This window comes from Stegodyphus dumicola, chromosome 4, assembly GCF_044657685.1.
Source record: "Stegodyphus dumicola isolate Sdum_Otavi_A_Nest chromosome 4, ASM4465768v1".
Taxonomy (NCBI): Eukaryota; Metazoa; Arthropoda; class Arachnida; order Araneae; family Eresidae; genus Stegodyphus; species Stegodyphus dumicola.
This window is the reverse complement of record NC_140771.1, coordinates 200,590,690-200,606,267: the sequence shown is the minus strand read 5'-3', so window position 1 is coordinate 200,606,267 and position 15,578 is coordinate 200,590,690. Positions and strand designations below refer to the sequence as shown.

Below are 15,578 nucleotides of genomic sequence, written 5' to 3'. Positions count from 1 at the left end.
AGAAAATTGCTCTTACAGTCTGCAAAAAATAATAAGCCGGATCCGATTCGAAGATTAAGGAACAACGCAATCATCAACATTAACTGAAATAGATAATTTTAGCTTATAGCGTCCGTTATACATTAAACGCGCACGCGAAAACGTTTCTGCACTTGCGCAGACGTATATGCGCAGTCGTAAATGTCTTGGGCGCACGAGTAAAACGCCTTTGCGCATGCGTCATTGCGGCGCATGCGCAGAAAGATTTTAGCTTTGAGGTCCGGATTATGGGTGTCCGAATTAACGACTTTTGACTGTATCAAAAATTTAAATCTGCATTTTATGCAACATAGAAAAACTTCAAAAGATCTACTGTTTACCATGCAATTAAGGCATTTTATTCTGCTATCAACTCTACCAATTATTAATTCCATTAAGTATATTCAGTTTACTCTTTCTGCTCAATATATGCTATGTAAAATTTTCCATAAATTTATTAATTCATTTTATTTTGAGGTGAGCTTTTATTCAACTCTCAATGTCAACGAGAATGTTTAGTTCATTTTTTATTCGGTCTCAAAAGAGAAATCAAAATACGTGGATTTATGTATCAAAATACATGAGAAATCACAGTGAGAAAAGCACTGCTACCTTATACTGTGATTATATATAACAAATGCAGTGAATTATAGTTAAAAATTAGTGAAAATATTTATATTTCTGAACAATTTCATATATAACATTTTCAGCTTCCCATATGTGGCAATTTAAGAACTTTTTTACGTATACCAATTTTTTGAAATATCTGCAAATTTTTGTATCTTCAAGGAAAGCTTATTCTTTCACCTTTAGTATATAAGTAATGGTAATTTACCAGATAAAATTACTTAATGGGGAATACAGAAAAATATCTAACCACTTACCTTTGTGACTTCATCTGCAAAGAGACTAAAAAAGTAGTTTAGCTAAATCTGCTATAATAAATATTTATAATAATGCTAAATTATGCAATATCTATTAATATGACAAATTTCTGTAAAGCTATTTATTTGGATGAAAAATAAACACATTCAGAAATTTATGGCACTATATTATGATTAACAGAGGAAAAACACTTTTCAAAATTCAAAATAGATTTTATTAATCCAATTTATCACATTTTATTTGAATTCATGAAAAACAATCTTATATCCATGTATTCTTATGTATATAAGAACTGTTGATAAATTGGATCTCTGTCATTGCCTTTCACAGCACCTAAAATAAAAAAAAAAACACTCACAATTACTATATGTGAATATAATTCATAATTAAATTTAAACAAATGACTATTAGAATGCAAATTAAAGGAAGCATTTAAAATATTTTAACATTTAGTACCTATAAACAGAGTAGCAATTATTTGATTTTTCGATTATAGTAAAATAAACATGGGGGATGCCTTTTAAAATTTTTTATGTCAGAAAATAAACTCAAACCACCAGCTGAACATATGAGCAGTTTTATCAATCAGCCACTGGTAGGTAACCTGGATACTGAATCAACATATAAAGTTGCCAAGATAAAGAGAGAAACAAAATTATGATAATCACATCTTACCTATTCATAAAATTATTTTAAATTTAATGTGTAGGCAAGTCCAAAAAGAGTGAGAATGAATTTATTTTGCAACACAAAGTAAAGTCTTGCAGGAGCAAAAAAAAACTTGTCTCATGAGGTTGGCAAGTAAAAAATAATTAACTGCATCTGGTAACATTTATCTGACAACACGTAAGTAATTGTTATCTACGTGCAGAAAATAAAATCTGATCAGGGGCGTAGCTAGAGGGGGGCAATGGGGGCCATCTGTCCCCGGGTGCAGAATCCAAGGGGCGCCAAACTGATGTTAGAACATTTTAGAATTAAATGTTTTCCATCCTTGGCAAGCAGTAGGGGGCGCGAAATCTTCAGTTGTCCCTGAGCGCTGAAAACCCTAGCTATGACTCTGAATCTGATCATGTTAATGCAATTTTAAGCTTTTGAATTTAACTGCAGAAATTTACCAAAGAAGTACTTGTAACAGTAGTAAATGAAGATGTGGCTAATCTTTACTGTATGGTACACCTTGGTTTCTGTCTGAAAAAAAATCGCAAAGTGGTATTGGTTGTTTGTGAAATGTGGAAGCCCATTGCGTCAAATAAGTTTTTCGGTAACCCTAATGTTGGCAAAAGTAGCCTTTGGGGGGGGGAAGGAAAAAAAAAAACTTTTTTCTTTTTTTCCAATAAAAAAAAGTTATTTCTGCAAATATTGCCAACGTGAGATAAATTTAGTTTTGGGCTACTTTTTTTAATAGTAAACTTTTTGTACGGTCCCAGGTTTTTGGTTCTTACCATTCTTTTCAATTGCTGTATTTGGTTGCACGGAAGTGGTATGGTCTTGTATTTTGAACATGCTATTTATTATTTTGGTGTGGGTACCATCATTTGAGTATGTTTGAGGTGACTAAGAGACGAAAAATTTAATTGAATTGCTTACCTGGAGGATGGTGGTGGGAAGCCTAAACATATGCATGTGAAAAAAAAGGTATGTTAAAAAAATGACGTTTCATTTATTTTTCTGTCTCTGTGTGTTAATTTTTGTTAGAAGATTTGTTGTTTAATGTTTTTATGTTAGGAAATAAGTATTTTTGGTAACTTATTCCTCTCTGTTTGTGTATTTTTGGTTGTCTGTGTGTTAAGACAGCGGCGAATTTTTTCTGGTAACTATGATATTTTTAACTTTCTGATTTTCTTAAAGTGAAAATAGATCAATGTGTACATGGACAAAGTTAAGGCAGTGCACAAAGCCCAGTTTGTGCAGTTCTCTGTTTTAATAGGTCGATGTGTACATGGACACAGAGTTTGTGTATGTCTTTGACTTCTTATTTTGGTTTTATGTAGCGGCCACCTTGAAATTAGTGCCGATCCTCTCAGGTGATGATCTTGATATAAAAAAAAGAAACGATTCGCCAAGGGTTACAGTAGAGTAAATTTTTACCAAAGATGTTCTATCATAATCACTATTTCAGTGGTTTAAACACTAGTGGAGCAGTATGCAGAGATGAAGATTTGAATTTTGTTTACACAGCATGATGGTTTAGGCACTCCAGCCATTACAGTGAACAAAATTATAATAAACATAGCCACAATAATTGTCTATAGATATTGATGTATAACACTGCATTAACTAATATATTTCTTATGCTAGTATATACAGAATCCTTAATCGAAGGGAAAATCAGAAGACTGTGCATGCATTTTCCTTTAACTGAAACATGGATTTGACCATACAAATCTCAGTCTTACGGGACATGCCACACTATGCAGATAGACAGTAAAAAGTGCTTGTGTTATTTTTATTTATTAGAGGTATGAAATAAATATACTTCTAGATTTTAATTTTTTCTTTTCTTGTTTTACATTTGGATTACCTATCAAAAAGTAAGGAATTTTGATATTATTACAATATCGGAGTTAAAATAACAATTATTGGACATGTTAAAGTAATGAAAATTTTAAATTAGGTTAAAAAGTAACCCTTAATGTGGTATATTTTTGAATTAAACTCTATCGACATTAAAAACAACAAAACGTCCCTCTTTATTAAGGACTTTAATTAACCAATTTTAAATACGGAGCTATGAATGAATTTTTTCCCTTGCATGTTATAATAACTGAAACAAAATTACTCTGATACAGTCAAAATTCCTAAATGCAAGTACATAAAATTTACTTTAGCAATTTAAAGAGATGAGACACACTGAACACATGAATAAATTTCTATCAAATAATAATTTATTAAATTTAGCCCGGTCCATAGTAAACTTTAACCATTAGATTACATTATTACACCATGTTATCAGTTTGAAAAGCAAGTCATATGCCAGATCTTGGATGTAAAAGAAATGCACAAAATAATATACAGATTATTGAAAAATGATGTATACCAATGTTTATAGATATGATTAAATGTAACAGAAAATTTACTGTCACAACCACATTTTTAAGTGAAATGTATTATTTTAACATTTTACAATATTTAAGGTATGGCATTAAATGCAACATTATGTGCCTGGATATAAGTTAGTAAATTTAAAAAAAAAAAATAATAATAATAATAATCAAAGAATGAATGTCATGAAAAATTTCAAAAACAAGCAGAATTTAATTTAGAAGACCTTTAGACACTTATGATAAATAAATTTGAGAATTCTTCACCCAAAACTAAATTATAATTAACTAAAACCAGTTTGACTGACCTTTTACAAAATCCATTAGCTGCAATTTTTTCTAGCTTGAAAACCAAATTCTTCTCCACATGGTAATAACATCTTAACCAGTTGAAATTCCTGCAGAAAGTTTGATAACACAGTAATAGAATTAATAGAATAGAAAAATTAACACAAAAGTATAGAACATCATTTAAACTTAACATTATTACAAATTTTGGTGCTTTCTGACTATCTGCAAAGCTGTGAAAATTGGCAAAATGGTTAGTTTATGGTTCATATCTACTGCTCTGTTCACAAGTAGTAATTCAAATAAGCACTTTATAAGAAACAAGAAATTTTAGGATGCACACACACAAAAATATATACATTGGGTCAATATTCACATATTTTTCATCCAATGAAATACTATTCAGAAATAAAGATTAAATATAAAGCATGTAAATACATGTGTGTGGTATGCATATTCATAGTTTGCTATTATCGTGTGCATACTCTTGCTGTTTTAGCATAAGTTGAAGCTGTGAGGGCAGATGATAAGAAAGTATCAGAATTTTCATGTATAAGAAAAGATTGCCCTGACAATAGTATCTCAATTGTTTAGCACTGACATTTACATAGCGCATTAGAAATATATAGTAATATATGTATAATAAAAAGATAATTGCATATTATTAATTCATTTTTTTAAATGCCAAACTTTAACAATTCTTTCACATATAATTAAACAGAATTCTTTCACATGAACATCTAAAATCCATTCTTAACTAAAGAATAAATAATAAAACCATGTAAATTTCTTATCAAGCCCATCATTTCCGAAATGTCTACTTCTGAAAGTTCCCAGCATTTCTCAATATATTATTAAACTACTAAACTAAGCATCAACGATCGTCATGTTCGCTAATGTGGCAATATCTTTCACACTTCTTTGTTACCACAAGTAACAAGTAGGCTTCAATAAATCTTTAACTGTTACATGCTACTTTTGTCTAAAATTTGTACAAATAATAAAATTAAATGAGCTCTTTATAATATGCTCAAAGAAATAATTTTGTATGAAAATTTGTATGTTATATATTGGCCTGATTAATGATTCAGGAAATAATTCGGGTTTTCAAAGTGCTTCCAATAATTCAAATTTCAGCTTGTGTCAAAATAAAATCTATAACACAAAGATAAGCAAATTTCCTTATGAACAATGCATTTTAACATTATTCAATCACTGGCAATCACACAGTACTGATTGCTTCAATAAACATTACTGTAACTGTGTTATTTAAAAGACTGTAATGTTTTAATTATTTCCTTAATTACATTTACTTAATTACATTACAGTTTTTTCCTCCTCCTAACACCAAAAGAAAACCCAGACAAGAAATATAAAAATATCAGTAAAAATAAATTATATTATTGAATGACACTTTACATTAATTACACTCATGCATATATTATTTTATTATAAATTATTTCAAAATCAAAGAAGAGAAGGGGGAGAAACTTTAATATTGACATTTCTAAAATGATATAAACATTAATCATTTAGTACAGTTTGTTATTTCAGGCAAAAAGAATTCACTTTTCTGGATAGCATTTATATTTCCATCTCACTTTCAATGAAACATTAAGAGAAATGCATATAATTTAAACACCAGTTTATTTTATTTATCAGACAGATTATGTCAACTCGAAAAAACCTATCAGTAAAATTCAGTAGTAATAATTCTGAATGTTAGGCAACTTGCAAGATTCAACAAAAATTATCAACACTTTTATTATAATGACAATACTACAGTAACATGAACATAAAATTAAACTGCATATAACTATAAAATAAGGCAGCATATAATAATGGTGCATTGGTTTCTAAAACAATGGGCGCGATGAAAAAATACATGTATTATGGTAGCTATTCATATTCTTCAGCTTTCCTAATATTTTTATGTTTACTTTACATAACTAAATTATCTAAAATACAATAAAAATGCAAACAATATTTATGAGAAAATGTTAAAATCAATCATAAGCATTTGATTGAATGACCATATTTTGTCTTCCTGCAAGTCGAATCTTAAAATGATATGCAGTTTGAAAAATGCTTAATCCTTTTATAAAATATTCAAAAAGATTAAAAAAAGGTACTGTTCTGTTATCAGGACCGGGTTCAGAATTGTATTTATGTATGCTTGTATATTTGTATGTCTACATATGCACATACTTACGAACACAGGTTCATACATTTCCGATTCTGGTCCCAATAACAGAACAGTACCCCCAAAAAAACTTGAATTACAAACTAGATTAAGATAATGTTTCAACCATACATATTTTGGACAAAACAATGCAAACTCTTATTTTTATACAATTGTTCAAACTATTTAACATAAATTTATTGCTGCAATAAAAAAATAAGCAATCTGTTCACACATATTATTTTGAAACTGAATGCATAAACTAGACTAAAAAAAATTCAGTCATAAACATTTCGATAGCAGGGCAAATTAGATATTTGAAAAGACAGCCAGCCATTGAGATACACGTAATTCACGACAGAATGGTAACAATTCATAAAGCTGTGAAACATTTAACTGTCAAAATAACATAAATTCGAAAAGCAAAAAAAGTAAACATACAAGTATTGCAACTGAACTTACCTTTCATGCAACAAAAAATATCCATACAAGTTAACCTCATGGCGCAGCCATTTTGGATTTCGTTTCAAATCAGACAGATGTTTACGGATTTGCGGAAGAATACGAGGAACTAGTAGTTTGCCGGATACAATGTGCAATGACGCGAAAGAATATAGTTCTGCAGAACTTCCTACATTATTCCGTAATAAACAGTACTATTTCCTAATTTTTTCTTTATCTAATTAATTAATTAATAGGGAAATAGTTAAATAATGCCGAATTCATTTTTAATGAAATGTAAAATTTTGCATGTATGGGACGACCACCTTCCGTCCAATATTTCTGAGAATATAAACAAATTTTGGAATCTGAGAATATCAGTAAATAAATATATAGAATATCGCCTCTCAAACGACCACTTCTGAAAGCGATCAATAATTCTGAGATTATAAATAAATATTGATATTAAGCATGATTTCTATAAGACGACCATCTCTATATAAGACCAAAGTTTCTAGAATCTTGGATAGTCATCAGAGATGTATCTTTACTGCGAAATTATTGCACGACTGTAATTCAATATCAATAACAGATCGCGCGATTGAAAAACATTTTCTGTCCTGTAATTAGAGGAAAAAAATTTTCCTTATGACGTATTTCTCCCGCTTTCCTAGCGTGCCTTCGTGGTGTAATAGTTCTGCACGCTGGGCCGGTATTTCAGAGGTCCGTGGTTCGATTCACGGCGAAGGCGGTTGCTAATTTTTCATCTCTACGGCTTCCCAAAAAAATCCTAATGTCTCTACAGTGGCGCCCGAACTAAAAAGGTGTTGGATGAGGTATATCCACACCCAGGATTTAGTGATTGGATACCCTTAAAAAAAAGTCGGCCTTTAAAAAGAGAAGTAATATAAGGTATTTCTCCCGCTTTCCTAGCGTGTCTTCGGCCCACCAGCGGCCGAGCGGTAAAGTCGCTGAACCCTGCTAGTGTGATCCGAGGTTCGAATCCCGCGAACGGGCTGGCTGCATGGGCGTTTTCGTGGTTTTCCCCACGTGTAACGTGTATACGAGCCAGTTTCCCTTAGAAAGTCCTCCACGAAGACATCCTTCCCCTTAGGCAGATAGCCCTAGTGTGCTTTGCCATATTTAAATACAACACCACCACACCTAGCGTGTCTTCGTGGTGTAGTGGTTCTGCACACTGGGCCGGTATTCCAGAGGTCCGTCCTTCGATTCCCGGCGAAGGCAGTTGCTAATTTTTCATGTTTCCTGCTTCCAAAAAAATACTTAATGTCTCTAAACCCAAATTTAAAAAAAAAAAAATTCGTTTCCGTAATTAAATATATATATATCTAATTTTACCTATATTTGTAGTAGGGTTTGTAATCTGTAAGTAATTATACATGTAATTTATACATTTTTTATAAAAAAAATATATGTTATTTAGAATTTTGCAAATATTCTAGAAAATGCTAATCCATTGAAAAAAATCTTTTCCATGACTAAATAAATTTTTAAAAACGTCAAAAAAAATAGCAGTTAAAATTAATAACAAAATAACAAGAATAAATCATCAATCATATCAATATTTTTAATGTACAGCATTTAGAAACAACTTAGTAAAATACATATGAAAAATAAAATAATGTGCAAGTTTCAGATGTGCAATGTCAAAAAATTAAAACTGGTATATTTGAGAACAAATATCCTCAAAATGTTTGACAACGAAAGTCCTCCGGACAATGCAGAATGAATGTCCTCAGGATGTGAAATTGGTGAACTCCTCAGGACATCTGAGAATCAACATCTTCAGGACATCCTGTTATATCCCGGGACATAGCGACTTAAATAAGACATCCTCAGGATGTTAAATTACGATCTCCTCAGGACATCTGAGAATCAACATCCTTAGGACATCCTAAGTATGTCCCGGGATATTGCGACTTAAATAGGACATCCTGAGGATGTTTTGTGCTATGGGGGACGTAAGTGCGAAGGAAACGATGCTTAATAATAACTCTAAAAAGACGAAAAAAATATTTGCAGTAGTAAGTGTAAGAGCTGAACGGCAGACGGCGAGCTCAGCGCGTAATTTATTGAGCAGTTTGTAAAGCGTACTCATCAATAATGAAGTTTTTCTCAGCAGTACTTCCATTTTTAAAGTACAATTAACTTTCAATCATTATTTGAACAATTACTTTTCTTAATTTGCTATAAAATTTATTTGAAATAATAAAAAAAAGTTAAAATATCACAACGCAATTAACATTCTATCGATAAGAAAGACAAGATTCTATAAATAAGGAAAAAGAGGTGCAGAAGTTTACTTTCAGAGTACAAATGTAATCATTTACACATCACATAATTTCTATCTTTACCATTAATTATGCTAAATAATTATTTGAGCTACAACAGAATGCAAAACATAAAGAATAGCTCTAGTTGTCGGTATCGCATTTGTGTCCGTATCACATTTCAATTTCTTGTTGCCAAATGTAAAAAAAAAATACATATTGAAGAACTGTATGTATGTATAGATGTATGAATGTCCCTTGCATTTTGGCAAAAGGACGCCACCTAGAGCTACTACATTTTTAATATGCCTAATTCTCCAACCGAAAATGTGAATCTCAATGTCCGAATTTTGAATCTCAACATTGCTAAACTAGCCGCTACGCGACCAGCCTTCTCCTGGCGTTTAAATGTACCGGAAAAATGCTTACAAGGAACACCAAACTTAAAATTTAAAAACTACACAGAATTTTACTCTGCAGAACAAATTTATCAAAAAAAATCTGAAAGTTTCGAGATTTTAAATTACGTCCAAAGGGGCGTTTTTTAATGTTTTGTTATTAAATATCATGTTGTTCGCACTTAAACCATAAAATTCAGTTCAATAGCAATCTCGCAAACTAATTTTAAAATGACCCGATCTTTAGAATTTCCGATACACAGTTCCTCGCTATAGATTGGAGATAAAATTGTTTCCGCCCCCCCCCGGTAGAGTGTTGCCATTGGTCGCTTTGGAATCCTTGAGTTTGTTAATCAAAATATGAAATCGATACTAAAATAAATTCCAAATTTGGTCTTCCACATGTCCATATTCGTAGGAGGATTACGTCATTCAAAATTCGATGGCTCTATGTACCGTTGTGTTATCACCATGCGAGAAATATGCATACATTTATGCAAATTTTTCATTATTTAATTTCTCTAACTTGATGGTAACAGTTTGAAAATTGAAACGGACATTTATAGTGATTCAACGCAAAATCGCAAAACGAAAACAATTGTCCATCAGGGACAAAGCCCCTTTGGACTAAAAAAAACATTTTTATCTCGGGGACGCCACATTGTAGTCATTCGACAAAGTGTACGCAAATAAGAAGTCGTCTTCTGTTACATCCAAGGCATTACTAATGCCACACTTCTTGAATGATTTTACAACAATGTCTTTCTTTACGGAGTCCCATGACCTTTTAACCCATTCACACACTTGTGTGATAGTGGGCCTCTTCATCCGTCCAGTAGGAGTCAGATCATGGTTCCCAGCTGCCATCCAGGTGTTTCACTCCTCTCGCATCAGAACTTCGAACGGTTTGTTAATAGAAACGTCCAGAGGTTGCAGCTGGCTGGTAAGACTACCAGGAATCACAGCTATTTGGGTCTTAACTTCCTTAAAGTTCTTTTTTGTAGTTTCTGTAATGTGCGCTCTGAACTGGTCAAGAACCAACAAGGAAGATTTCTTCAGAAGCCCGCCAGGACGTTTGGACCACACTTTGTCAATCCACAGCCTCATGCCATTTTCGTCCATCCACCCTTTATCATAAACGTGCACGATGACTCCCCGTGGGATTGTTTCTTTTGGGAATGTTTTCCTTTTAAAGATCAACATTGGCGGCAGTTTGGTACCATCTGCACAGCAGGACAGCACAACCGAGTAGTGGGTTTTCTCATGCCCTGAGGTTTTTACGGTTATGCTTTTGCTTCCTTTGTTATCTACGGTTCTGTTAGATGGCACATCAAACGTTAGCGGGACTTCATCCATGTCCCCAATCTGGCTCATTTCAAAGTTATTCTTCTTCCTCGCATCAATAACAAACTTATGAAAAGACAGAATCTTTGATTCGTATTCCTTTGGCATTTTTTGCGCAATTCTGGTTTTGGTGCGCATAGAAAGGCCAGATCTCTTCATAAATCTATAGCACCACGATGGTGATCCGGTGAAATCCTGAATGCCTTTCTCCACAGCAATGCGTTTGGCCTCATAGATTATCATTTTTGTTGAGACAGAAAGTCCATTTTGCCGGTGACGTGTGATCCATTCCTTTACTTCTACCTCTAACTCTGGCCACTTTGCAGTTGGTCCACGCAAGGTGTGCTTGCTTTTATTCAACTTTTGGAGCTGATCCTCCTGTTTCCTCCACTCTCTTATCATTTTCTCAGTTGGAGGTGGCCCAAAGTGTCTCTCCGCTGCTCTGTTTCCATGCTCCTTAGCAAATTTTATTACTTCCAGCTTGAAAGCAACTTTATATGCCAGTCTCTTCTGCTTCGACATCTTGATGGGGGTGGTATGAAATATGATATATTTCATTCAGATATACTATACTACATATATCACAGCTCACAGCTATCCGCGCCTCCGCTTGCTCCCGATTGCTCCCGCACTGCGATTGGCTGAGCGGAGAGACGCGTGCCTTCACCCGCTCCCGCGCTGGCTTACGAGACTCTAAAAAGTGCACAAAGCCAGCGCGGGAGCGAGCGAAGGCACGCGCCTCTTCGCTCAGCCAATCGCAGCGCGAGGCAGAGACCGTCCAAATACAGTGCGAGGCAGAGCGGGGCTTCCTGGTCTCAGACGGCGCCAAGAGGTGGAAGGGAACGGAGTGGCCGAGTATTCCTGCGGTAAGGTATGTATGCAGAAGTGGAGGGGCAGCGGAGGGCCATGGTGGGCTTTTGTATTTGCCGTATAAGACGCAGGCACTTTTCCCCCCTGCTTTTGGGGAGAAAAAGTGCGTCTTATACGGCGAAAAATACGGTATCTTTGAATTTTAATCTACAATCTCGGCTATTTGAAAACAATGTGTTGCCAAAGCCGGGGGAAAAATAAGAAATATTAAATATATTTTGATATTATACTAGCTGGGCTCATTAAAATCATAATATTTTTTTTTCGTTTTTCTGATAAGTATTTTAGGAGGCTGGCAGCACAATCAGCTAATTTTTAAAGAAATAATATCGAATATAAAAAAATACGTGGCAACCTTAGCACACCGATGGAAAGTATTTTAAAGATATGCTCTTTTTCTATATTTTGTGATTTTGCTGTTGAAATTTATGAGGCATAATATAATAAGTACGAATAATGATAATAATTAATAAATGAAATTAAACACACCAAATGTTAATAATAAAAAGGCAAAACAAAATTTTATATCTCATTTCACTAAAAAAAACTGAATATAGGTATGTTAAACGGAGAAAAGTCTGAAAAGACAGAAAAACATATGCCAACATTTGACACTCTATCGGGAATTCTAAGGATATGTTGGTATACTGCTTTTAAAAATTTTGTAATTTTGCTGTTGAGTTGCATGTGGCACAAGTGAAAAGAAAGGGATCTTATTAATAAAGCTAAAAAGACAAAAAAAAAGTGTTTTAGCAGGAGTGAGTCCAAGATTGGTAACCTGAGATGCTCAGGAACAGAATAAAAAAATTTTAAAAACCGTTGGTGAGATGTTAAAATCTAAATCCTGGCAGGTTTTTCTTTCTTTATCGTGTTTACTTTCTTTAGTTATAACAATCCTAGCGCTTATGATCAAATCTAAGAGAAACTGTCTACAGGGATTTGTATGCGTTAATGCAGATCTCTAGCGGGAAGATACTTCCTATTCAGTATTGGGTTTGGAGAATGTCAGAAGTGCTACATAGCACATAAGCCATAGAAGCAAAGATTCGCCCTAAATTTTTTAAAACAAGCATCGTCAATATAGATTCGTTGTTGAATTTAACTTAATATACTCGGGAAGTGGGAGAACGCCAGAAAACGTTTAATAAAATTACTCCAAATAAAATCATTAGTATAATTTGGAAATAAGAAGGAAGAGTAAAAGAGTAAAATTTGAGGAGTATCATCTATGAGTTCGATGATGTTCATGGCATCCTATCTCTGGTTTGGAGGATTTCAGAATAATAATTACAGCTAGCGAAAGAAGTATGGAGGTATAGTCACACAACACCTAATGAGCATTTTACAAGTTTTCAAATTTTCAAGACAATGAGACAAGTTATAATGCACAGAAAAAAGAGAAAGAGGTCACTGCAAACTAGCTCATTGGAGCATGACCAACAGGTAACTATTCTATGAAGATTAAATGGTCGTGCAAGTCTGTACCATTAATAACTTTCATTTGTTTCATCACTGAGAGGGGGGTTGGTGGAAATAAAAACGTTTTAACTAGACAAGAAGAAACGCAATAGCGTGAAGTGTCTTCAAAGTTTTCTTGTTTAGCAAAGTATCACGCTGGATGATGTACATAGCAGAAGATACTGGAACCTGGCTTTGTAACTGATAGACATTTCTTTATTGAAATACACTCATGTCCATAAATTAAGGATAATTCGGAGTCACGCGGAAATCGAAATCTAAAATGAATATATCACCTGTAAAATCACTACACACATATTCAAGAATCATATGCAAATTTCAGGAAGTAACCAGATGACACCGACGGTACGTCACAATGACGAGAGTGTAAGAGAGTGATATATAAGGAATACAGGCAAAGAAGTAAAATTGTTCGCAAGCGCTTTATAAGCATTTCAGTGCAATAACCGAATGGTTATGACACAAAGGACGCATTTGGATGATTTTTTACGTAGTAGAATTATCGGCTGTCTGGAATGTGGGCGTACCCGACTGGAAGTATCAGACGAACCTGGAATTACCCAGAGTGTCATCTCCAGGCTTTGGCAACGATTCCAAGATGATGGTAATGTGAGTAGACGTTACAGCACAGGTCGCCGCAGAGTTACAACGCTGAATGAGGACCGGTATTTGGCAGTTACTGCCAAAAGAAACAGGCGGAGCACAGCCGACCTGTCTCGTCAGCTCTCTTCAGCCACTGGTACGACAATTGCAAGGCAGACCGTGTACAGACGCTTAGGGCAGATTGGTCTATATGCTCCTAGACCTGTCAAATGCGTTCCACTTACTGCAACTCACTGTCGCCTGCGGTTAGCCTGGAGTAGAGAGGAGACCGCAATAGTGGGCGTTTCGAGGCGCCATGGGCGCACAATTTGCGTTTATGGATGGGTAACGCCCGTCCTCACCGTGCAAACATCGTAAGCGAATGCCTTCAATCGGTGGATATCACCCGTATGGACTGGCCAGCATTCTCACCGGACTTGAATCCAGTAGAGCATGTGTGAGACATGCTTGGCCGACGTGTTGCAGCCTGTCAACCTCCTCCTGCATGTCTACCGGAACTTCGGAGAGCATTGCTTTTTGAGTGCTTTTCCCCCAAGATCAAATCGATAATTTGATACTCAGAATGCCTAGGCGTTGTACGGACTGTATTGCATCGTCTGGGAGACGTACAATGTATTAACAATGTACAATGTAATATTGATTTTTTGTAAGTAGGTGTTTTTTGTAATTTGCTCCTGGGAGAAAAAATCGCTATTTTTTTTAATAATATCAAACATATAGCATCTTTTTTTGCTCTTTACCTTTTGTTTAATATAAGCTTTACAAATAAGTCAAATTTGTTTTGCTTCTAACTCTTCCTTTGCCTAATTTTGCATTATACTTAATTTATGGACATGAGTGTATAATTCAACCCCATGTGAGTTCTGCGTCAAGTCATCAATGATCTGAAAATGTCTGCAAGCTTAGATAACGTAGATAAATACGTTCAACTTTATAGAACTTATTTCAACTTAATTTTTTATTATTAGTTTTAAAAAATATGAAATGCCTTCTTTTAGAAAGTGAGATATTAATTTTTAATTTCTGTTTTTATGTTTTTATTTACAGTTTAATACAGCCGATAAAAAATAAAGCTTAAAATTTAAAGCGTTTAAAAAACTTCAAAATTTCATAAAACATGTAACATTTTGTACAACTTATAAAAGTTTAATCATATACAGCATATGATAACAAAAGTCATAAATACCCTATAAGATCCAAGATTTTCAACAATGCAAGATAATTCTACGTTTTCTCCCAGAATTGCTGTTACGTTGGCTATCCTCTCAGCAAATTCAGGCTCTAAATCTGCTGCTGGAACAAAACCAAAATACGAATCACACAAAACAGTCACGCTTATACGGATGAATAATTTGTAAAATAAAACAGCATAAGAATAAACGTACACATTGTTACGATAAGAAAATTTTATTTTACGGAGCTTCGTAATCACAGTTTTCTTATGAGCTTTTATAAGCAATTACCTCATATACTTGTACGAGCTGTCATGATGTAAGCTGTTATCACGTGCAGTAGAAACTTAAAATCCAGTATTTGAATAACAGCGAAGGTATAATTAAATACTGCAGAAATTTAGTACGCTTTCTAAGATGATAAGTATTAAAAATCAAACTATTGTCTTTTTGGGAAAAAGGATATGCTAAAGAAGAAACTTCTGACAAAGATGCTGATAACAGTAACCAGGAAACCAAATTTTATTCATGTATTTATTTCTTGTTCGAATAAATAAATGTGT

The 15,578-nt window shown here is 33.8% G+C and overlaps 1 protein-coding gene and 1 long non-coding RNA gene across 3 annotated transcripts in view; both read right to left on the bottom strand.

The window, feature by feature from the left end:
- The window catches only part of LOC118182606 (lachesin-like), a 171,956-nt gene that overhangs the window by 119,302 nt on the left and 37,076 nt on the right, over positions 1-15,578 (bottom strand). Inside the window, exon 2 of one of the 2 annotated variants that reach the window (XM_085815902.1) lies at positions 15,030-15,136. In XM_085815902.1, the coding sequence (XP_085672028.1) occupies positions 15,030-15,136 (107 nt within the window). The remainder of the gene's footprint in view (positions 1-15,029; positions 15,137-15,578) is intronic. The other variant, XM_085815904.1, reaches the window with a different exon arrangement.
- On the bottom strand, positions 1,105-6,970 carry LOC146997800 (uncharacterized). The gene is made up of 3 exons (XR_015040539.1): positions 6,880-6,970; positions 4,256-4,345; positions 1,105-1,236 (listed from the first exon to the last, which is right to left on the bottom strand). It is a non-coding gene; the product is annotated as an uncharacterized LOC146997800 (long non-coding RNA).